A 26402-nucleotide genomic window follows, 5' to 3' on the forward strand; every position below is an offset into this window, starting at 1 on the left:
TGCTGGTGCATTTTTATGTCTGATTCTTAAATGATTTTATGTCTGATTTTTAAATGAGATGTATTATTGAATCAGCCATAGTCGGCAGCATCCTCGGCTGAATGCTCTCAAACTTGACTATTTTTTATTGAATCTTTTTCAAACTTTGTCAACATGTTTATGGACCTGCTATTTCAGACGAGTTTGAAAACCAGCCTGACCACTCAGATTACTCCGTAGTTATGGCTATTTACGGTAATTGTCAAAGATTGTCCACTCACTAAAATGACCATCATTTATCCAACCTTTACCAAACTTGGTAGCGGGCATACCGAAGACAATCTCCAAATCAAGCCTGAATGTTGAGTAACTGCTGAGTTAGGGTCTGTATATTGTTAATGTGTAAAAACATTTTTTATTGACCTTGTCCACACTCAGACTCCTATCTTTAACCAACTTGGTAACACTGTTCTCAAACAATTTTGATAACCAACCTTTATAGCCAGGATTACGTACAGAGAATATCTCTTGGAGTTTGAGTGATCATACAATGTTGGTGAAGATATGGGCCCATACTAGCTATCATCTTAAATTTGATTTGAACAAGAGCTGTCACAGTATGTGACGTATGCCCCCGAATGTGACATTGACCTATGAACAAGGTCAGTACATGAAAAGTTGATCTTGCCTTTACGTGTCAAATACATATGGCAAGTTTTTTTAAATTGCCTCTAAACATAAGAAAATACCACCCATACTTGACAACCTACACTTATGTCCTTATAAGCAGCATTCCATTGTGAATAAACACTAAGTGTGACCTTGACCTTTGAGGTAGGGACATGGGTCTTGCACGTGACATGTCGTCTTGGTATGTCGGACACATGTGGCAAGTCATTTTAAAATCTGTCCATACAAGAGAAATTTACAGCCCGGACATGACAACCTATACTCTATGTCCTTATATATGCAGCATTCCATTGAGAATAAATACCCAAGTGTAACCTTGACCTTTGAGGTAGGGACACGGGTCTTGCATGTGACACGTCGTCTTGTTATGTGGAACACATGAGGCAAGTTATTTTAAAATCTGTTCATACAAGGGAGAGTTACAGCCTGGACATGACAACCTATACTCTATGTTCTTATATGCAGCACTCTGTTGTGAATAAACACCTAAGTGTGACCTTGACCTTAGAGGTAGGGACACGGGTCTTGCATGCGACATGTCGTCTTGGTATGTCAGACACATGTGGCAAGTCATTTTAAAATCTGTCCATACAAGAGAAAGTTACAGCCCGGACACGACAACCTATACTTTATGTCCTTATATATGCAGCATTCCATTGAGAATAAACACCCAAGAGTGACCTTGACCTTAGAGGTAGGGACACGGGTCTTGCATGCGACACGTCGTCTAGGTATGTGGAACACATGTGGCAAGTTATTTTAAAATCTGTCCATACAAGGGAAAGTTACAGCCCGGACATGACAACCTATACACTATGTCCTATATGCAGCACTCCATTGTGAATAAAACATTTAAGTGTGACCTTGACCTAAGAGGTAGGGACACGGGTCTTGCACGCGACAAGTCATTTTAAAATCTGTCCATACAAGGGAAAGTTACAGCCCGGACACGACAACTTATACTCTATGTCCTATATGCAGCGCACCATTGTGAATAAACACTAAGTGTGACCTTGACCTTAGAGGTAGGGACACGGGTCTTGCACACGACACGTCGTCTTGGTATGTGGAATGCAAGTGGCAAGTCATTTTTAAATCTGTCCATACAAGGGAAAGTTACAGCCCGGACACGACAACCTATACTCTATGTCCTCATATGCAGCACTCCATTGTGAATAAACACTAAGTGTGACCTTGACCTTAGAGGTAGGGATACGGGTCTTGCACGCGACACGTCGCTTTGGTATGAGGAACACATGTGGCAAGTTATTTTAAAATCTGTCCATACAAGGGAAAGTTACAGCCCGGACACGACAACCTATACTCTATGTCCTTATATGCAGCACTCCATTGTGAATAAACACTAAGTGTGACCTTGACCTTAGAGATAGGGACAAGGGTCTTGCATGCGACACGTTGTCTTGGTATGTGGAACACATGTGGCAAGTTATTTTAAAATCTGTGCATACAAGGAAACGTTACAGCCTGGACACGACAACCTATACTCTATGACCTATATGCAGCACTCCATTGTGAATAAACACTAAGTGTGACCTTGACCTTAGAGGTAGGGACATGGGTCTTGCATGCGACACGTCGTATTGATGTGGAACACATGTGGCAAGTTATTTTAACATCTGTCCATACAAGGGAAAGTTACAGCCCGGACACAAGTTATTGAGCCGGACACGCGGACGGGCGGACGGACGGTGCGATTTTAATGAGGTGAGCTTGTGAAATAAGATCCAGCTAAGTGTTGGAATTGATGATAGCTGAATAAGTTTAACCTTTATTTGTAAATCTGTAACAACCTGTTCTACAATCAGGAACTATTCTTTTGTCAAAATTAATATTATTGACATTTTGCAGAATTCAGTTTTTTGCGCCCGAGTCTCGAAACTCTAGACTCAAGACATAACTGACTTTTAGTGAATATGGACCGAGGAGATTGTTTGGTTCCAATGAGAAGTAAAGTTCATTGCTATGTATGTATACATAAAATTAAATGTATATGAAGAATATCGCTTATAATTTTTCTTAACCTTTTCTTTTCGAAGTATTCACTTTGTTTCTTATTATTTTATAGAGTTTAATTATAGTTTTTCCGTGAATGACTGCAATATATTTCACAGAGTAAGCACCAAAAGCTATATTTCACCAGTGGCATAGCCACAAATTGGTGTTCATGTGGTGCAATATATTGCAATCTTAACTGAAATAAACAATTTTTATCTTATGCCTTAACAGGACATTTAATTGTAGATTTGCAGAAAAGCACCCAAGTTGAATGCAAACCAAACTTCATTTTGAAAATGCATTCATTGAAATCGAATCCCAGCCCTGTGCCTGAAAACGTTCGATTTCATCAATAGAGCAGACTAGGATTTCATATCTGGGAAAAACATCGAATTAATTAATTTTCACTGTATGAAACAGTGGAATATCATTTTTATTTCACTGTTAAAACTGTATAAACCACTGTAGAGCATATAGTAATAATAATCTATTATTAAGGTTTGCAGCAAAAAGAAACAATAATTTTGATGTTGTTTATTTATTTATTGTTGTCATAAATAGCACCTGAGATCGAATATGTACAATTTCCTCACAAAGTAATAACAATATCTTTAACAATATAACACAATAACAATTTCAATTAAAGAATAAAAAAAACTATATCATAACATTATTGGAGTGTAAGATCTAAAATCTACAGCAAAGTGAACCATCTTATTTCACAATAATCTCATTCAAGGGAAGCAACTTGGATTTACTGGCATTTTTGAATTATCTCCCTTCACACATTTTCTTGCTTTCAGCACATTAAACACAATGCAGTTAAATATCAAACCAATTTCATGCAATCAAAAATAATGTGAGTAAATAGGAAAATCATTTGAAATGGTATATTAAACAAAGATGTCCTTCAGTTGTGCGACATTTAACTCTATAAAATCTTCGTGAGCATTGTTATCAATTGTGTAACTTCCCGATGTTGTTGTATTATCATCATCATCATAAGCTGCAGTTGTAACACTTTCAAACGTTTCATCTAAATGTCGACCATTATTTGGAATTCCATAAGGATCATTACTAGGGTGATTCCGCGGTTGTCTGTAATTATCGTGTGTGTCAAACGAATGTTGCCGATTCGGCTTATGTCGTGAGCTATTATGCGGATGGTTGGAAATTGACGACAGCCCCATTTGGATTCCAGGGCCTGATTTCGCCTTTGGAAAATGATTGCTAAATGTCACAGTCTTTTGCGTATGAGGTGCGTTGTTTTCTTGACACGAGGGGAATCGTCGTACATTCGGCACTTGTTCATGCTCTGGCACACAGAAAATATCACTGTTTGAGTTTGAGTATTTGGATTTCAAATTGAAATGTTTGTTGGTGTCTTTGGATTGGTCCGCATGAAGATTTGAGCTAGACTGGTTTACATTGTCTCTTGGCGTGAGATTGGAGGGTTTTGACTGGTTATCATTGCGACTCTGTAAGTGGGGTGGGGTCCCGCGGCGGCCAATCTGTTTGACTAGATTTTGAAGCTGCATGCGTCGCATGTCCTCTGAAAGAACAGGAGAAAAAATATAAATACACTTGGATTTGATTCACTTCCTTATATGCTGAAATATTTGGAATAAATTTTTAACATTTAATCCTACAAAAAGTACATTTTTGGAAAACTAAAATTAAGTATCCTGACAGAATTTCAAAACCAAATGTTCATAATACAAATTATGGTGATTGAATTTCATATCAAAGCAAAAACGTCTTCTGACAAGAACATTAGTTATCCTCATATTTTACATGAACAAAACAGTCAGTAGCATGCACGTACCAGCATCCTGTGAGATGCCCATATGCCCATCGCTAACGGAGCCGCCCCGCCCGCTATCTCCGTCTTCCTCAGACAGCTGACTGTGTACGTCCTCTGGACGACCGGCATACATCTCGCAACTCTGGTCACTCTGGAGTGAGAGATGTAACAATATGAGAAATATATACATGAGCCATAATAATCTTACAAAAGTCTGGTATGCATAATGCTGTGGAGTCGAATTATGAAGCTTGGTCGATATATCAATTTTTCAGTAGAGGTTTATCATTCTGAATGTTTTCAACGTAAATTTTTTTTTTCAAATTGAGTAGTTTTTTGGTGTTTTTGTTGGCTACAACTTCAACTTTAATGTTTGATCAGAGTTTTAAAGTAATATGCTTTTGTATATTATCTTTAAAATAATCTTCTAAATGTCAATTCGTAGTATTTACATAAAAATTATACAATATTCTTAAAAATATGGCTGTTGAAGTTATATTATTGTATCTTTTCAATTAAATTATTGAAAAGGTAAACACTCCAATGTCTGTACAAATATTTACATTGACAGTAGAAAAAATGTTTACTGAACAGAAAATTATCATTGAAAAATATTTTAAGTTTTCATACTTGATTAAAATTGTTCAATTGAATTTCAGGACAACTTTAATGCAATGATGTTTTTTGTGAAATAATCATCACCTATCAAGTTAATTCAATTCTTCAGACATTTCTAACAAGAAAAGAATTGAAGGTAGAGACAGACCTTACAATAACATGGCACCAAAAATCATAACAAAGTTATTAGTCCTTAGAAAAACGTGTTAAAAGGCAATCAACAGATTAAAACCCAATATGTTTGTTTGTGAAAGCATCTTTTCATTAGAAATGTGATAATGATCGAAGCTGTCATTAAACAATCAATTGCACTAGGTAGTTAATTGTCCAACTTCAAAGACAGTGTAGGTAAAGATCAAAGGGAGATATCGCAGCTAGAAATTAAACCAATTGGTTGTCAATTATCGCAATTATCCAATCATATTTCTTCAAATTTGGTGTCAAATGTTAACTAGCCCCCTTTTTGTCCCAAAATGTTTCCTAAATGTCTGAAAATGATAGCCATATCATATTAATTGGCCTAAAATGTCAGTCAATATGCAAGAACATGCAAAAAATAATATATATTTTTTTACCTCCATATATTACATCTTATCCATGTAACTACACCAAAAACGGAAATGAAATAATACAAGAAAATACCAATAACAGATATTTCATAATGAGTAAAATTTTCTTCATAATAAATGTGGTGAGATTAAATTACAAAAATCATTTTGTTATTTTATGAGTAAGGTGACGAAACATTAAAACTTGATTTTGTCTCCTAGTATTTTAGGAAAAATGAAAACTTACATCGTTGTGGGGGTGCCATGGTTTGTCATGTGACTGTATCAGCTGTTGGTGAAGCCGTAGTGAAGCTAGACGGTTAAGACGAGGGGTGCTCGTGTCCTGTATATCCGCATGTACGTCCAGTGGTATGTCACCATGGTTACCACTGTCTGAAGGTGTTGGGGTCTGGAAATAAATAAAAAATGACATAAATATTGATGTTTACATAATTATTTTTTTGCAACATAATTTATGTATTTAGCATATGGTGGTATATTTTTTGGTAACAGGTTGTTGTTTTTCCAAATTGAGGCTTTTTAACTTTTGGCTGAAAAAGAATGGTAAACAACTACTCTGTACTATGAATATGCTGTCTAGGACTTCATGAATCAACAAAAAAAGTCTAAAATTAGTAGGTCTTATATCTGAGGACTGTTAATAAAACTCATACTGAGCATTTATGGCCATTAGTTTAAGAATTGCAGTGAAAATATTTGAACGATTCCATTTTAGAGCAGAGGAATGTGACTCATAACTTTCGATTATCATTTTGGCAGGATTTGTTTTGATTGACAATCTCTGAATCCTGTCGGTGCAATATCGCATACCAAAACTCTTAAATTCCTATCCATATAAATGTTCCCTTTTGAATGGAAATCCTTTATACAAGCAATCAGGAGAAAAATGGAATGAATTATTATGAATTACGAAAATATTGTCCCAACTTCACATGAATATCTCATTGATCTGAACGATTTATGATTTATACCACACAATATTCTTTGAGGGAAAATTTTAGCAGCAAAGTTCACAATTCCATGTCAGAAGCGACTTCTAATTACCAGTAAATCTAGCTAGTAGGTGCAATATATAATTGAATTTCTAAATCTAAATAATGAAACTCCCTCGTTCTTAATGAGAGATTGTATACATGTACTTTTTATTTCCGCCCATTTCATTCTTTATATAAATAATGGCAAAAATATGAGAGAAAAATCGTAAGTCCAATACAATAGCAAAATTATGTATATCATTATAATCACAAGACGTATGAACTATATTTGCTCTTTTTTCCGCAATAAAAAGAAATGCAATTAGCGGAATTCTCTTTCATAGAGGTGTCGAAAATGAATTTCGTATTAAAAGCTTGTGTCAGAAAAAGGAGTCATCTATTATATTTATGATTGCCCTTTTTTCGGTGGGTGTTTCCTCATTAAACTTGTATTAATCCGTATGAGTCAGAATAATTTTTGATATGGTCTATAACAACCCATCGGAAAAGATACGTACAGCGGATAACAGTGTTGAGAGAATAATTATCGAACCATCTTTCAAAAATCCTTCAACTTGTTGCGGTTTTAAGTGTTTACTCAACATGTGTCTTTTATTTTTTCAATATCGTTCCCACAAAGGGATTAAATAAATCGGTCCTCGACAAAGCTTCAAGAGCCGGTTTCATTCAAACGTAATGGCGAGTGTTAATCTCGATGACAGATCTTTAATTGGCGAAGTGATAGTATCAGGATGTCACGGAATTTCATAAACATTGTCAAAGTTGCGAATTCCTGCAATATGACCCGTAACCAATGATTACAGTTACTTTGTTGCTTTATGGTGAACTCTTCACAAAATTAAAAATTAAAGGCATTAACTAGGTTTTAAAAATTGTGACTGCGCATGCATCACTTCAAATGTTGTTCTTCATACAATGTTCTAGTCAGTGTTAAAAAAAGTATTTTAGTGATCAACCACCTTTAAAACTTTGATATTTTAAAGCGATCTAAAGACAATTGAATGATATCATTTTAAATCATCCAGAACCATCAAAGATCAAAGATACTAATTGACAAGTCTTTAATATGTTTAATACTCATTTGATATGGTGAGTCATATTTTTTTATATTTTGGTATTGAAATTCAAGTTTACGATTTTATCACTATCTTCAGTTTTTGAATTTGAAAAACAATGGCCTGTAAACGATTGTAAGCTGCGCGTCAAGGGGGCTTGTAAAGATATATGAGGAACTTGAAACATGTTAACAGATTTATTTTTTTATCACAAGGCATTTCTTTACAGGGAAAGTAAAATTAAATTTTGTGTTTACCGAAATCTTCTTTCAAACAGCTTCGTCAGATAATATGTTTAAAGTTGTAAATTTTTGCACGTCTGGGTTTGTTTAAGAATATCTAAGTTAGTGGGTCGAAAAGATTTTACAACTTCTTTATTTAAACTCAGACAAAAATTTGCAAAAATGAAAATCTCATTGAACCGAAGCACTTCACAGATAAAACAACTATGAACGCTAAAATGATGAAGTTTTTACATTTTTCTGATTATTTTAAACTAAACAATACTTTTCAAAAATAAAAATCACATTGCCCCGACATATTTTGCAGCCCAAAAAACTGCGGTGGTCGCCCATTAAACCCCAGGATGTTGGCATCGAACTTCGGCCCAAAATTAAGACATGGTAAGAATACCTATTTTTTCCCGTTTTCCATTAACTGTTGTCATATTGAGCAAATTCCAGGCCGATGGGTCCTTATTTACGGCTTTTTGGAATTGCACTAATGGGAACATCCTCCGTTTTTTTTATCTTCCTTGATTTCATGTCTTCCTGCTGTCCTGAACAGCATTCAACATATTCCTTGTAATTAAAGACTTCGCTTCCGACAGGGCGGAAATCAACAAAACAAGGTCAGAATATTTATTGGTTTTGTGTAATCGGATGTCATTTGTCAATGCTAAGAAGCTTTGTTTTCTGTACTTGATTATGCCTGGAACAGGGCATCTGATGTTATGTGTTCATCGAGGCAGATGCAGACAAGATCTATACAACTTAGTGGTCACGTTTCTTTGGAGAAAAAGTAATATAAATCTTGAAAGGAATAAAATGCTTAAACACCTCAAAAAAATCATCATACACCAGGACATTAGTTCTCTTCAAACTCAAAGTGAACAATAGAATGTCAGAGGTTAAATGCACAAAAAAAAGCTTAATAAAGTTACTTAGTATAAGTTACAAATTTTGGCTGCTGCATCAATTCAGTTTAAAAATAACCCGAGCATAAACAACCTTTTGCTATTGTCGCCTTAACGAAGTGCCATCATATATTTTCCTCTGCATTCATTTCACTCGGTCATAAATTTCTGTTCATTTTGGTGTAAAATGAAGAAAATTATAGGTACTGAGCTGGTATTAGCATTTGTTTATGTCCATAGTGGTCATTAGGATTCGGCCAACCCTGTATTTTAGTTTATTTATGTATGCAATACCCTGCTTTTGCTAACAAATAATGAGCAAGCTCATAAAAAAACAAAGTTGACAAATTTTTCACCATGACCTGGTAGATATTTTCCGCTGATGAAAAATGTTTGGCAGTAAAAAAAGCCTTTTAAACGAAGTTTTGATTGACATAAAAACACAAATAGATCCCTAAAGAACAGGAAATTGATACTAACATGAAATGAAATGGAAACAGAAGTAAACCAATTAGCGAAACTCCAGAAATAAAACGAAGAAATCATCATGTTAATTTCTGTCACATTTTTTGCTTTTTTTTCATGAAAAACTTAGTTTCCCAGGATAAACAAATTAGAAAGTGTACATGTTTACATACATTTTTTTGGTTTCAGGTCAAGTTGGCCTTAGATCAAGGGGAAAACCTTTTTAGAGATTTAAGTAACTGGACCGATTAACTCTAAAACCTGCCAAGGCAATTCCTATACTTGAATTTATTTTTTCGATAATCTTTTAATCATCAAAACCTAGTTTAATACATTTGTCGTCTATAAGATGGATATCGAAGGATATGTCAAATATTCTGTCACCTTTTACGATAATCCTTTACACTGCAGTTCTAAAATAGTTCCTAGGCCTAAAATAATACATAATCCATGCAAAAAATCACTAACAGCTATTTAACACGAAAGGAAATTACTATATAAATGCAGCAATCAAAGACTTGATGTTTTGATAATCTTGTTTTGATATTCTTCAATTGTTCCGACAAGTACATGTAATTGTCGCAGGATTAGGATGGAATATGCCCTCTTGTAAATTGGCCTGGATTATCAGGGATTAGGAGAGGAAATGCTGGATTAAAAGCAGGAATAAACTAAAGGGAAAGGCAAACAGAAAGAAAAAACAAATTAGATATTTTTTTAACATGAGAAATCTAAAATGTTCTCAAACATTTTAGCGCCTAATCTCAAAGAGTTTTGAGCAGTAAGCGTTGAATTTAAGAACAAATTGACAGCTTCAAATTGACAACTTCAATTTGTACCAGCATAGGATGAGATATTGGAAAGTTAATTTTAATTACTTCTTTATTTGCTGACAAAGTGAAGACTGTTGACAGCAGACTCTTGCTTTTATGGAAATATTTTGCCAGACACGCTCTATTCTACAAAAAGACCATCAAAGAATTTGGTTTCTTTTTTCCTTTTACTGTACAGTATATTAATCAAGACATAATGTTCTTTTACTTCAATGCAATATTTCACAGACGCAGCATCTATTTATTGTCTAGAGCATATATTTCATTTCCTAAAAGCATACTAACTTTCACCAGTTCCACCATCAGCATTTTCTGAGCTGGACAGCTTTAATTAAATTTGTCCATTATCTCGGAAATCTTAACAGCTCTTCGTGTGTCTATAAATAATAGGCCAACATTAAGTGCTGACACTTAGAAAATGCCTAAATGTGAGTGCAGACCATTATAACATCATTCAATTCGATGTTTGTGTGTATTATGACCATGAAACTATGAAAACAATGTTCTTAGACCAGAGTATTTCCATAAGGACTGTATGGGCAAGAGACCCAGAGTGTACTGTACGACTCCCCTGGCATTAATGACATGTAAATTGTTGTTTACGTTCCATTGTTGTCCATCGTAATGGCCGCACTTCCTTTATTCGACTAGCGGAAAGTGAGTGACCAGGTTTCACCTGGCCGATCAAAGTCGAACATTTGAATCAATTAGCGACAAAGATTTGAATATCTAAATTATCTTAACATACAAAGTTGGCCTTGATATATCACCAAATGCATTTTTTTTTCGGTGATTTACTTTTTTTCCCATTTTTAATATCCGTGTCCATTTGCAATGGTTATTTAATGGTTTTATTACAAAAAATAATGACTTGTTTACTGAAGTGAGTTTAAAGTTCTCAGCCCTTCAATTTTCGACTTTCAGTATATGTGCGTAAATGTACATAAATATACGATGGATATCGATAAAACTACATGGCAATTACTAAACAATTGTCCTTTATTTATAAATTAGAAATTTCATTTCGAAAAGCATTCATGAGTGAGTAATTTTTAAATTTTGGGAAAAAGAAGATTTAATGCTGTCAAATGGCATATTTTTCTCATCGGCGTAAACAATTACATACAAGGGATGAAAGACCGCTTTGAAACGGTTATTATACAAATTGATCATAACTCATGTTTTTTTATATATCTGTTGAAAAGCGAAAAATGAAAATGTGAAGATTTCAAAATCTGATATCATTTAATGAAATGTTTCTGTTTCTTTGTACCATAACAGAAAAATAACCCGAAGTCCACCTCGTCTGTTTGGCATATCTTTGATTTGATTTTTAATCGCAATTCTGGTATTAAATTATGGTGCAGTTATTACAGTACAATTAATTATTATATCATCATTCCCTCTATAACCAAGGTCAACATTATGTTTTGTCCATTGAGAAGGCAGTATTTCTCAAGTTTTCTAATTCAAAATTTCAGTACATCAGCAGTCAGCCATTATTGATTTTAATCAGGTGAAGCGGTTTAAATAATCAATGACTTGCCAAGTTAATGGGATGTTTACGCAGTATATTGTAGACCACTAAAAAACTTGTATATTCTTAGCATGTACTCACATAAAATAAATGGTTATGCGACTCATCAAACATTTATTTTTGTAAGTACAAACTAACAACTTTTAATTATTACAAAACAATGTATCTTTTCATGTATAGATCATATGAAGTACAGTAGGCGTCTGATTAAAAAAAGTGCGGAAATCCTCACAAGCATTTACATCAAATAAGATAGCTATGTTTAATTCATCATGCCCCTGAATTAAATTGCCATTAAATTAACCGAAGGATTTCGCTAAGTAGAACTAATATTTTTTCAGAGGGACAATTTTTTGCATCTTCCTATGGTTTAATAATTTAATATATCCGAGTAATCCCGATTTTCGTTGGGTAGTCATGAATCTGCTTAGGCAAACGTTTTATAGATTTTTATAATGCAATTTTAATTTTTACCATTTTTATTCCCACAAAGAAAACACTGTAAACGGGAAGTCCTTTAATTTAAAAGATACATCTTAAGCCGTCTCGGTAATTAAGAAGCAATATTAGAACTTAAATGTCTTTTTCATCTTTTTTTGTTTTCAATTGTTTGAAACAAAAACACAAAGTCGACTTTGACATAAATATAAGTTTAAACCATGCCTGAGAAGTAACAATATTGCATCATGTTTTTAACTAATTCAATTTCTTTTTAATATATTTTTGAAAACAAAGGTCTTTGTCACAATTATTAAGTTCTTTATGAAAACCTTAAATTGTATAAATTTGTATACTTAACAAAAATAATAATAATTCTGCGACAGTCGTTAAAGAAACACATGGCACTTGTTTTTTATAGCGGTATCAATCCAAATGATGAAAGTGCTTTTCTGCAGATTCTTATCAGTTGTAATCGAAGATAAGTGTTTTACGCCAGAAACATGTGGGGAGGCTACTTGGAGATAATATTTTACAAATATTTACATATCATTTGAAATTGTATATGGTTCAGATGTTCGTATCAGATGCTGCGGTATTACTCCAATTTGTATACATCTGCTACGATATGGCAGTTATTTTTTGTTTGTTTTTTGCTGTTTTTGCACTTCAAAACACTCGTTAAGACTGTGTTTCTATTAAACATATTGCCTCGTGGATTACAGGCTCTTAAAATTGTGGAGACAAGAAGGAAATGTATGTTTTATTATAAATTAGGACTGTGAAATATAGTATTTAAATAAATAAAACGTATCATCACTAAAATGTTCAAATTATCAAGCCAGTATCTTTATCAGAACGGACTTATCATAATCATGACTTAATCATGTACAGTGTAATGTAACCCCCCCCCCCCATTTTATTAAGTCTGTAAACTTCGCACCAAAGTGTTATCAATTGTTTTTCGAACAATGCTCATTTCTATTAAAAACATTCAACATGTATATCTCAACATGTGCATAAAAAAACATTTTAAATTATCAAGCTAATATCTTCTGTTATCAGGGTGGACTTGTAATCATGTACAATGTATGTAAACCCTAGGGCATCATGCTTGATGCCGCCCAAGTCTGCGCCAGGGACTGATAAACCGTAACCCTAGCTCTGTAAATAAACTCGCAGATTAACAGAAACGGAACTTGGGGATGCTTTAAAGCATACATTTCCTGATTTCTCTGATAATCAAATTAACGGTATCTCCTTATCAGCATAAAGATCAATTAAAAGCCTTTTAAGAGTTATCAGAGTCATACCTTCAATACATTTTGCAAAATGATGGGTACCATTTGCTATAACATTATTTTTTTCCAACATTTTTTTCTTCCTTTCTATCTGCAGACCCAGGCAGTCATCAAAATTAGAACCTTGAATGAACAAGATCATTTTTTTTTACATTTATACTTGGCAATAAGATTTTCCAACACATCAAGATTTTTAGCAAGCCTGGAAAGCAACTTACAGAAAAGTATTTTACCAGTGCAGGGCTTGTGTGCTTGAGCTGATTTCTACCACTGCAGACCAATTGTTAAATATGGCAAATATACATGGTTTAACTTCCATTACTGCTTCTATAACTTTTAAGTGATTTATACTCATTTATCAATTAAAATCTTGTCAGGCCTCTTGGATAATTAAATGCAAGGCAAATTTGAAAAATACTGCTTCTCTGATTAGACAAAATAAAATTTTGAACATTAACGATGGTTATAATTTGACCAGTCCCTAAAATATGACAAATGATGCCATTGTAATGTATGATGTCATAGTAACTATAGATATTAATTGCAATTTTATAGCTAATCCACTATCACTTTCCCATTGTGCAGAGGATTTAAAATTTTCGTTCTTTTATGCAATGCTGGCCAGAATTATAGCGGCCATACCTTGGGCCATAGTAAAAGTTGTGACATTCGTCAGCCTGTCCCCTAACTCTTAAAGACATGCTAAAAGCTTTTATGATAAAACCATAAAACGTTGGCGATATGGTGTCTAATCTGATAAAACCAAAATTTGTGAGATACTGATAATTGACAACAAATTGCTTTATGTAACAGAACTTTGCCCCCTGATTTTTATAGCTATTGTTAAATATTAATTTATTGGGTATACCTACTGCTAATTTTATTGCGAGATGTCAATTTCACATTAATACGCAAAATCTGTCTGAACACAGAAGGAACAATATCGGTAATTTTTGGCATGTAGAATCTAATCCTGAATTGAGACATTTTAAACTTTGATTACAAATTCATTTAAAACGCAAAGTTTGGCCTTATATTGTATTTTCTGAATGTCATATATTCAAATTACTGTTTGAATGCTCACAATGTATTAATTTGAAGTTAATGATGTTGAAAAGCTCTTGGGACAACAAAAAATGGATGTCAAATGCAACAGTTTCTGAAAAATTGATTAACTTTACATCACTTATTAAATAAATAAAAGAGTAATCATCTATGGACAGGTAACAATAAATAACTTGGTCAATTGGTGCATTACACTATATTAGAAAAATACTACAAAATAATATCTAATAACAATCAATTGTAGTTTAAATTGACTCAATTTTATAAACTGACTATACATCCCTAAATCTTCATTTTGATATTTTCATTATCGCGCCTTTCTTGTATAAATAAATTTCAAATATTTGGATATAAATATTATATTTATAAATAATGAGAGATATAAAAATGAATTTTGTGAAATTCTTCAATGTTACTTACATTCATTCTTGGCTTGTAGACATAGTCCTTGGTCATCGAGTTGCGATCCAACGAGAGCTGGGAAACGATGGGAGCTAGCTGAAGATTGCCGCAGGCGGGAGAAATTCCTGAATACATGTCCTTCTGTCCGTCCAACTCTAGGCCAGGAACCACTGTCCCGTCAAGTGAATGTTCGCTGTTTGTGTCATTTCCTAGGTAGTTATTCCGCTTTCGAATATCCATTCGACGAATTATTATAATTGAGATGACGATCGTTGCGGCAAGAACGACTGTTACTATGACGACAGTCAATGCAATGAGAAGATTTTTGCTCTCCAAGCTTGGGTTTCCTGCCGAAACTTCTGCCGTAATATTTGCAGCCATAATTGACATTATAAGTGTAGTTTTAGCGAAATTCTTCGGGTTACCATTATCATAAACCGCTACTTGTATACTGTACGTGTTAATTTCCCAACTTTCTATCGGTCTCGCCACTAACACTTGACCTGAGTCATTGATATCGAAAATATGTGTATCATTTCTGTCCTCAATTTTGTAGGTCAGCTGCTGATTTCGACCAGCATCAATATCATGAGCTTGGATAAGATAAAGGGGAGTATTTACACTCGTTGACACAGGGACGTACACCACTCGGCCAGGCTTTTCAGGAGAAACGATGAAAGGTCCGTTATCATTCATATCAGAGACAAACACACTCACATTCACTGATGAGTTCAGTCGAAACGGATAACCTTGGTCAGTTGCCATGACGATAAAATCGTACCGACTTTGTAACTCTCTGTCCAAAATCTTCTTGGCTTTTAAAAATCCATCGGGGTCCAGTTTAAAAGGCAACACAACTTCAGGCTGATCCAAAATACTGTATGTGACAATTCCGTTATTTCCGGCATCAGCGTCTTCTGCAACAATCTGATCAATGTTTTCTTCTGGCGGACTATTTTCTGCTACATGAAACTCATAGTAAGCCAGCTGGAATTTTGGGTTATTGTCATTTTTGTCAACTATTTTGACAGTAACTGTAGCTGTGGAGGTATGTCTGTCTTCGATTCCAACAGTTTTGTCCTTTCCACCATCAATAGCCAACACAAGAAACTCATAGTACTCCTTATCTTCTCGATCAAAAGTTTTCATCGCTTGAATAACACCAACACCACTGTCATCAACCTGATGAATAGCAAAGTCTGTCCATGAATCACCTCTTAGCTCAAAAGAAATTTTGGCGTTGTTGCCAGCATCACCGTCGGTAGCAATAACTTCAAGAATGACATCACCATAGTTGTTATTCTCGAAAATTTCACCAACATAATTGGTCTGGCTAAACTCTGGTTTGTGGTCATTTTCATCAATTATGGAAATATTGAAAGTCTTTGAGGAAACTAATGGTGGTGTCCCAACGTCTTCACAAACAACTGTCAAAGTATACAAGTCTTGTACTTCACGATCTAGGGGCTCTTTGACTACTACTTTGTACTCATTAATATCAGATTTCTGAAGTCCGAAAGTGTCACTGTCCATGGAACAGTTTGTAATTCCATTAAAACCAACATCATCATCAGTCACAAAAATAAGTGCAGCAACTGCATCAATATTTGCAAGTTCTGACACCCTGGCAAAATCTGACTGGGAAAGGAGGTTAGCATCTATTTTGGGTGCATTGTTATTAACATCTTGAACGTCAATGTACACAAGAGCTTGTGCTTCTTTAGGATTAACTCCTGCGTCCTGTGCTTCGACGATAAGTTGATACTGGTGTCCAGGCATGTAGACCAATCGACCGATTGTCTTGATTTCACCCGATTCTGAATCTATGGAGAATAGATCCTCTATGTCCGGCTGTTGTTGAATTGTCGCAAAACTGTAGGTGATTTTACCATTGTCGCCTGTATCAAGATCATTTGCAGACACTTGCAAAATCGTGGAATTGATTTCAATATCTTCTTCAACTGATTTGTTGTAAATCATATTCGTGAAAATTGGAAAGTTGTCATTCATGTCAGTGATGGTGATGTTAAGTTGCAGGCTACCCGTTTTTGGAGGGCTGCCTCCATCTTCGGCAATGATTTGAAGGATGTAGTGGTCTGTAACCTCACGATCAAGGTCTCCGTCAACGTCAATTTGAACACTTGAACTCCCATCAAACTTCCTGACGAGATGAGCTGCAAATGGTGCATCTAATGGGATAATGCTGTAGTGTTTTACTGAGTATTTCGAGCTATCCGGGTCGAAAGCCCCTTCAATGGTAAATGAGGTTCCAATCTGAGAATTTTCTGGAAATGAGATTGATTCTGTCTGTGACTTGAATATCGGTGAATGGTCATTAATGTCATCTATTGTCACGTTCACTTTAACTTTTTCGAAAAATGATTCCTTTGTAGCAGTGACGGCAATTTGAAGCTGGATATTGCATTTGTCCTCCTGTTGGCATATTTCTTCTCGATCCAAAACACCGACGGAGCGCAATTCTCCGCTGTCTTCCGAAATGTTAAAATATGCAACCTCTGGCAAATTTTGATTAATGAAACTGAATCTTAGTGATTTTCCTTGACTTATTAAACTTGAGAAATTAAAATCCATGGCAACATTTCCGATCAACATATTAGGTAAACCAGATTCTTCAACGATGTATGTCTTTGCGTGGCATTGCTGAATCGTCACAAAAACTCCAATGAACACATATGCAAAATATCCAACACTTCTGCAAATATAACACTCCATGTTGAATGTATACTATGAAATAGTCCGCATAAAACAGTCAGAAATATTCAAACTTTCTCTTCTCATCTGCATGTCTTACCGCTATAGCCGCTTTCGTCAATCTGAAAAATATATTGAAAATGAATTTATCTAATCCATTAATAATTAGATTCTGATTGAAGGATGCAATACTTCGTATAATACAACAGATTTTCCATCATCTGGGTTTAATCAAAATTGAGAGAACTTAAAAAGTTACCAAATAATAGGAAAACAGATGAAAAATGTCATGCCCTCTTAAAACTTTTTAAGTTTGAAAATCCCTAATCCCTAACTGAAAAGAAGCACTGTTGGTATCGCTTTAAGTATCAGAATCACTAAAGAAAAATCTAATTAGCTCAGATAAATATTTTAAACCTGAAAATACATATTAATGATGACAAAGGCATTTTTTAATACATTACCAAATCATTAATCATGTACATATATCCATAATATCTCTTAAAATTTAGTACCAAAATTAATTATATTCCACCACATCTGAATTTAAAACATGTGCAATGTATTATGAACAGAAAATAGAGCCAACTATACACTTGTTGGTAATTGGCTGTCAATCATTACTTGGGCCAGCCCATTGAAAGCAGTCAGCCAATCAGAGCGCAGTATAGTTTCACAGGCCACCCACTATTATCGGCACACTTCACAGATTTATTATCAGTCATTACAGCCTTGGTGTAACTGATAAAAGCTTGCTGATGGTACTGAAGTTAACTAATTACTACATCTATTGTAAGGTGTAGAATTATTCAATAAAATTAACATAAAATTAATATGTATTAGCAGAAAAATACAAACTTTTTCTAGAGATAAATGTACTGAATTTTAATTCAGATGTATATTGTTTCCTGGGGTAGTTAAATGAAAATAAGCTATTTTCTGCTTCATCTTACACGTAATGAAGGCCTCTAATAACATGATTTTACATCCAAGACAAAAACCAAAGCATAAATATTTATATTCTACATAAATCACAGTAATTTTGAGTCACAAATTTAATACCCTGAAATTTACCCATAAATTTTGTCAGATTTTCTTGAGAAAAAAAGCATGGTGCAGATGCAAGCGACATCAGGAAATTGATATGAATGTTCTTTCAAAGACGGTGTCAGAAACAGTTCTGGATAATTTCCCTCAAAGAATGGCACAAAGACTTGCACATTGTCAGTTGAAATTCCCAACATGATCGTTAAAATCATATTTCAAAACTCTGGTGTAAAACTCCATTTTTTGTTTCTGCATCTTAAATTATTGGAGCCTAAACAAGTACAAATCCAAAACAAAGAATCATTTCTAGGAGATGGAAGTTCCAGGCGTTAAAAAGAGAGTTAGAAAGAGAAAGAATATTTACTTACCGGAACATTCATTAATTTTATTACATCTCCAAATGATTACAGATAAAAAGACCATCCAACCTGAAGCACCAATATCTAAATTAGAAAACCACTGTCACATCTGACAATCTTATCCTTTTTCTTAATGAAAAGCCTAAAACCATTCTCAGAGCAGTTCCATCTTGAGAAAAGTATTAGATGACAAGCTTCTGATAGACACTGCTAGCAAGCTTCCCAAAGACCAAGAGTAAAAGATGACACCCTATATTAGGAGGATTTTTGATGTTGTGACCATGTTTTTCACACATATTTTTCCAAATCCTGACAGTTTTAAAGACTAATTGAGATAACTTGCTCAAAGATTTTGAGTACTAATTCTTGTTATTGCTCTAATTAACCAACTGCTTGAAACATTAATTTAAATTCTTAATGTGAGCAAACAATGGATTGGAGTAATAGAAATTGTTCAATTCTAATTGCCATTTACCACCATTTGGTTTTAACTAATTAGGTGAGGAAATTAGCCATATTTCTCACAAAAAGCAACATATGTTTCATACTAGTGTGTTAATAACACCTTGCAAAATAGCATATGACCTTTTTATTAGAAAACAATATATCAAATGACATTTTTGATGTAAAAATATTTCCTGCACAAAAAGGTAGGCAGGGCCAGGTAAAACAAACCAAATGTTTGCTTATTTTGGCCCAGACAAAACATGTATTTAAAGAAATCCTTTGTTTAACTAGATTTAATTTCCAGCAAAAGTTGTCTGCTTTTATAAATAACACATTTCAAACAGCAAAACCAGGATATGATGTTCTCAAAGTTGACATTAAGTATATGTTCTAGTCTTTGTGACTACTAGTGCTTGGAAAAAATATATAAAACCAGTAATAAATCAATTAAAGGTCACTCTCTTTCTCAGTCATCAGAAATGCTAAGGAGCCATTCATGTCAATGCTTATCAAATCAACATGCTTAACAAGCCATAACATTGCCTTTGTTGTTACTTTTTTACAGATAAGCAAGTCAGTTTCACTGTTTTTGTCGATATTTCCTTGTTCCTTGTTATCTTAGCAAGAAAATCAACAAGTAACGTTAAAAGTTATTCAATTGAACAAGAAGTTAACGCACCCCGTTATTTTGATATGTCAAAATTCATTAACTTGTCGATTTAATAGCAGCATCGCCCTAAGATCTAGCGCCATTAATAGTTCACTACCCTTGTCTTACAAAGTCCCGCTATTTGAACAGTTGTAACATATGAAATAAGATCGTCATTGGTCAATATTGACGAACAATTCAGCAATCGAACATTAACCTTCATATCTGTAATATATCAGATCATATCTACATAGATACCAAACATTATATCACTTTTATTAAGTTTTTAAACATTTTTGACAAATTAACAGTCTTTTGTTGTCTTTGATCAGCAACAATGGACAGAAATCGGTGTCTTCTCGTTTTGATCCCTGAGGACAAACAAATTGGGAGATAAATTCAATGCGTGCACATGAAAGTGTCTAACGGGGCCCAGGGGAACGATATTGCACTCCTGCCTTTTGTGTAGGTGAATTTCTGGTAATAATTTGACAATAAATTACAGTTCACTTGCTAGAAATGTTGCTAAAAGTCTTGCACGATAATAATAAGTGACAAAGGCTTGTAGCATTGATTTAAATTGGACATCAGTTATGGTCTACCGAATATCATAATTCCATAATTTTATTAGTTCATTTTAAGACAAATTTTTGGCAAAATGTTCCAGCCTTTTTTTAACTGAAACATGACTTTGTTAACATTTTCAACAAAAACAAAAGAAATATCCTATCCGGGACATTTTTTAAAGTAATTACTATATAAGTATTTTTCAAGCTATTCAAGAAAAACCATCATTTCCGGCAAAAAGGGGTCCCTAATTAACCAGAACATTTAAAATGATTTTACTAAGAGTTGCTACTCTTTTTTTTTTTGACTTAAGGGTAACATACTACTGATTGAAACTCAATGTAAAAAATCATTATTTTGATCAACATTTGAATATGTAATCGAAATCAATGGTTCATATAAAATGTTCTAAAGAATAACAAACTTCATTTAATTGTTAACAAAAGTGATTAATAATGAACGAGCTTATTAATTATGCTGTATTTGTGTTATTTGGAGGTAATTTTTCAAGCTGTCAATACAAAATTATTTGTACTGTTTTTCTACCATATTTTTGTATGTTTAGATAATGCAGCCACATTATAAGCAGTAATCGATTGCAAGATTATTCAATCAATTATCACCGACCTCAATCATTAATGATTGATTTTTCAAAAATTCTCTATCATCGGTTTTTTTTATCCCATTTGTGTACATTACAAATAGTTGGTAGTCGCCAAAATAGAATTCTTTAACTTTCTCATACATATTCATCATCAGATTCTTCAAGTGATCTCAAATTGTCATAACTGTCTGCTTTTGCACTTTCGGTATAATTTGACATACTTACTTTCCCATAAATATGGGCTAAACCAAACAGTGTTCACAATATGACGGAACAATACAACTTTCTGACAGCATGGCATATTCATGGTATTTAATCAAACAAATTAGCTAATGAAATATTAAATCAACCCCAACATCATTTCATACCATACAACAGTAAATCTGATATGCTTGTTATTATATGACAACTCCTTCATATTAGCAACTGTGAAGTGGTCTGATTTCCCCCACCAATAACATAATCTTATCTGGACCCCTATCCATTACTAATCATATTAGGGCCCTTAAAATATTGACATAGACAGCATAAGCACCCTTTGGTTAAGCCAATTGTTTGCCATATTAATGTGTCTATTGAGAAAGTCCCGATATACTATCTTAGTGTATTTATTCTATGTAAAGCTATTTTCAGGACTATTCTGAATTTGGTGGCATAACATCTTGGAGCCCATTATTTTTGCCTAAAAACATGGCTTTGTCAAAAGTCTGAGGAGCTGATGTTCATACATGCCATATTTCTGAGAGGTTTCATAGGGGATCTGAATTCCAGGGGATTTTGATATAATACCAGGGGGGTTTTACACAGCGAAATTTAGCACAATACAGAAAAACACTCTTAAAACAATAATTTTAAGACTTAGTCATCATGGTTACCAGATGATCATTAAATGGATTAATTCATACTTTTGTTAAGTGTACTAAAATTTTCAGGCTTATTGTCCTAGTGATAAGCCACTTGACTGTCAACCCAGGGGTCACAGGTTTGTTCCCCTATCTCTGTATTTAAAATACTTACTGTATTTGTCCATTATGCACAGTGGGAAGCACACTGGCTACTCAACAAGTCGTTTTGGGTTCAATTCCTGGCCTGGATGTATGTGAGTTTGATTTGTGGTTACCAAGCTAGACAAGTGGATTCCTAAAGGGTATACAGGTTTATGCAACTCCCAACACAATGCAACACCAGACCACACTCTTGTGTAACATCATGCCATCGAGACTTATCAATATTATGTTGTAATAAGTTGATTCACAATTGTTGTAAAATACGGTAAATAAGTTTGAACTATACTAAGAAGGATGTAAAATGTGTGTCCCATGTGGCAGTTCTATACACTGGTGCCCATAAAAGAATCAGATGTCCAGTATTCCCAAAATCTTACAAGACTTATTATATGAGAAGGCCATGCAGTCCCTTATATTTTCTGTCAGATCTATAATATTTAAGCTTTTTACAGCCATATACAATGTGCCCTTTTCCATGTTGCACTATATTCAGTTTTAAAAACTGGCTTTACAAAACCTCATTTTTTCTAACAGCTTAAATCAGACCATCCCATAGAAACATGAAGCTTGAATAATCCATCAACAAATATTAACAAAATTGTTATTGACAAAATGTTTTATTACCGCACGAGTGGCGTAAAGAAATGATAGAACACGTTTGACGAACATCTAATTGACAGGCGTATTATTTCGATCAATGTTGTGACATTATAATTTAACATCCTCTAAGTACAGCGACAGTCGTTCTACAATCTGTACGTTTTTTTTACTAATTTCAGTTTGTAATTACATAATGCAAGGCCCTTAGATAAGACACAACTAATAAATTTAAATATTACCCTCTTTGATATTATAACTCCATAACATATTCTTCCGCCAAAGCCATTAATTACCTGAAGGTAACAAAACAACTACTTAAAGTCCAAAATCTTTTACAATTACAGCGGGCATAACCCCTCCTAAATAAATAAAACTTCTCAAATATCCAATATATTTTTCCTTTTCACAAAAAGTTAAAATTCTAATAAACTTCAGCATTTACTTCTGTATCAAATTTAACTACCAGAAACTAATCACTTTTGTTAACAAAATAAACGTTTTCAACTCCTGTCATTTAAGACGACCCGCGCTTATTCATCCAAACGTCATCACTTGTCTATTGTTGCTCTCTTTCATCCCACCCGCACCATCGCCGCCTAAGTAAGTTCGTTTCTCACCTCAAAAACCACAACGTCCCGAGTCAGCAGTGAACGCTTGTTTGCCAGTTGACAACTTACAACCATCGTCCATGTATCGACCATCAAATTACTGCCTGAATCAATCTGATAAAAAAAAATGTACTAGGTCATTGATGATTCCAATAATTCTTCTCTGCAAAAAATAGTGATAGTGATTTTGATTTTCGCTTTCAAGAAAAGTACTTTTACAAAATCAATTATCTGCACCAATTTACGCAAGTCGATCCTTTTTTTTTCGGAGGGCACACTTGCGAGCCTCTGACCATCCCTAATTACCCATTATCGGTCTTCGGTTACACGCAAGACCTTTCATTATGGGTACGGTCACAAATATAAATGCTTATTACAATCCCGACTAATACCACCAATTTTTGCTATACTGTGATAAATTGGAGCAAAGAAACCTTTTTTGGACACAAAAACCTATTATTCTTGCTCATAACACTTCCGACATTTTTCGATTGATAAACATCAAACAGATTATTGTAAAACTACGAATACGAAATGTAGGAAAAATGTGGTATGGTTCAGTGTTTAAATTCATTAAGGATTCGATATAATGGATTTCATGTCAATTTCCCACCAATATTATGAATATTTTGATATATTATTTAAATTCTCTGAAGATGAAAAATTCATACCTAAAATTAACAAGAATGAACATTTTATCTCAACCTCAGTCTCGAGTATCTATGTTACACAATTTTTTAATTCACTTTCACAAGGTTTAAGAAATAAAATTAAATTGTGTCAAAAATTACAAAGGCGAATAATTTCTTTCAAGGATTTTTTTCACTAAGATCTGAACAACAAAGAAGCTACCAGTACTAGATAAGACAGTATTTGAGATTATAGAAGGCTCCTTCATTTATTTAAACTTTTTTTCTATTAAATTGGCAAATTAAGTATTCTCAATTACTGGTTTAGACGCAGCGATCCGTCCAATAGCCTCTCTTTTCATCTGTGTGTTATCTTGAAAACTGCACTCTGAAATTGAGCTGAAAAACAAACGCACTGAGAATGAATTAAGTATTAAAACAATACAAGAGGATCTTAAGAGGTGGTATTTGTAACAGTTTCAAACTGGCAGGCTATCTAAAATCGATCAAATTTATCGATAAAAAATTATCGTCAAAGCCCATACAAACATGGGCACTGTTTTCAAGTCCCCTTCTTTCTCGTATAACACAAAACAGCTTAAATAATAAGGAGTGAACTATTTGAAAAGTTTGAATACTGGAAAATGACATGGCTATGCCACTTGATTTGAAAACAAGATTTTATCCAAAAGGACAATTTAATGAAAAAAGGTGCCGATTCAATGATCAGACGCGACCATTCCTCCAGGTGCGAAAAATTCTCATCATTTAAACGCATTTGTGGACTCATCACTGAAATAAATTGAAATTTTTGTTCCTTGTATGACTTGCGTGAGTACAGTTCATGTTATCGACAAATCCCTAAGTGTGCATGTAAATCATCACAATTTAACCTATAATGTTTGTGCCGTTCAGGTAATGAACGCTTTCACTCCCGTTTTTCATCTCGCTACCAATCGCCAATAATAATCAGCCACGGTTGATATAATGTTTTCATCATGGTTTATCAGCGAAATGAGCATAAATAAAAATAGTTTGATTTACTGGTGCAATTTGCATAATAGAAATAATGATTATCAACGTACATAAAAATAATTTAAGCATTGGAATGGAAAAATACGCAATAACATTTAATAAATATGATGATTTTTCTGTGATGGCTTGTAACAGCTATATATTTATGTTAATGAATCACAAAAAATGTAATAACCAATTACAGAAAATTTGTTTTTCAAATGTATATTTTGAACTCATTGAATACGCGATAATCAATACTAAAATAGACATTCTAGGTGGATTATGGTCATAAAAATAATAATTGAAGCGTACAGGTGGAGATGAAGGGAATCTTTGATATCAATTAAAGTGAGAGGGGATCAATTCTCTTCCCAGATATCACACATTAGAAGCACTAAACTTAAACAAATGCTTGAAAAAGATCCTTAGGCCAGACCTAAAAAAAGTTTGCTTTTTTCGTCATTCATCTCTTGACTTTGTTTCAGTTTTTTTATATGGAAAACTTTTAAACTCTCAGGGGAATACTCATTTCTAATTAAGAGTTTACTTGCTTTTATAATTTGAGTAAGACGGGGGTTTTTTTTAAGAAGATTTACATAATTTGATAAAGAATGTTTTTGAAAAGACTTACTTAATTTGAGTAAGGATGTTTTTTGTTTTTTTCAGAAATATTAATATTTTCAAAAATCATCTTCCCCAATTTAAGGAAGTTGATCATTTTTCCGAAGGCAAACTTGCTAGCCTCAGACATACTTAATTACCGATTTTCGGTCTTTGGTTACAGGAAAGAGCTTTGAATACGGGGATGGTCATCATTAATTTGAGAAAGGACATTTTACAGAAGACTTCTGCCGGTGGTCAGGACACAGCAAACTCACTTTTTTAATGCTGGCCTGAATTCCAGGGGTCCCAGGATACATGGCCTTGTTTGTGTATGGCAGGTAGGTCAGGGGCCAACCAACCCCCCCTCTGTTTGGAGGAGATATAATCCGCTTCTGTGACACAAAGAAATAAGAGTCAACAACTTGTCATAATGATTAAACAAAGATGTTAAATGACTATTAGCTTGGATTAGGCATATCCCATATTTTGTAAACAGCAGGCATACTCCGACTGTCACATCATGGTATGGCGGTCCTCGGCTTTTAGTGGGAATATTAGAATCGGAGGTATTTAGGAATCAAAAGAATATTTGCTTTATGAGTTGTATCAATTTTCTGTCATGAGTTTGATGTTCATGTAAATAATAATCCA

General features: G+C 34.0%; 1 protein-coding gene across 3 annotated transcripts; it reads right to left on the reverse strand.

The window, feature by feature from the left end:
- Positions 1 to 3213: 3213 nt before the first annotated feature.
- On the reverse strand, positions 3214 to 24530 carry LOC128226951 (protocadherin-11 X-linked-like). Of its 3 annotated transcripts, XM_052937079.1 has the most exons (6): positions 24452 to 24530; positions 23512 to 23616; positions 14921 to 17736; positions 5903 to 6064; positions 4511 to 4640; positions 3214 to 4237 (listed from the first exon to the last, which is right to left on the reverse strand). In XM_052937079.1, exons 3-6 carry the CDS (start codon positions 17633 to 17635, stop codon positions 3579 to 3581), a joined length of 3666 nt encoding a protein of 1221 aa, XP_052793039.1. In that variant the 5' UTR covers positions 17636 to 17736; positions 23512 to 23616; positions 24452 to 24530; the 3' UTR covers positions 3214 to 3578. The 3 variants fall into 3 exon arrangements, with proteins under 3 accessions (XP_052793039.1, XP_052793041.1, XP_052793040.1); XM_052937081.1 differs by lacking the exons at positions 23512 to 23616; positions 24452 to 24530 and adding an exon at positions 18130 to 18167; XM_052937080.1 differs by lacking the exons at positions 23512 to 23616; positions 24452 to 24530 and adding an exon at positions 18079 to 18167.
- Positions 24531 to 26402: the final 1872 nt, after the last annotated feature.

Source organism: Mya arenaria, chromosome 3, assembly GCF_026914265.1.
Source record: "Mya arenaria isolate MELC-2E11 chromosome 3, ASM2691426v1".
Lineage (NCBI taxonomy): Eukaryota > Metazoa > Mollusca > Bivalvia > Myida > Myidae > Mya > Mya arenaria.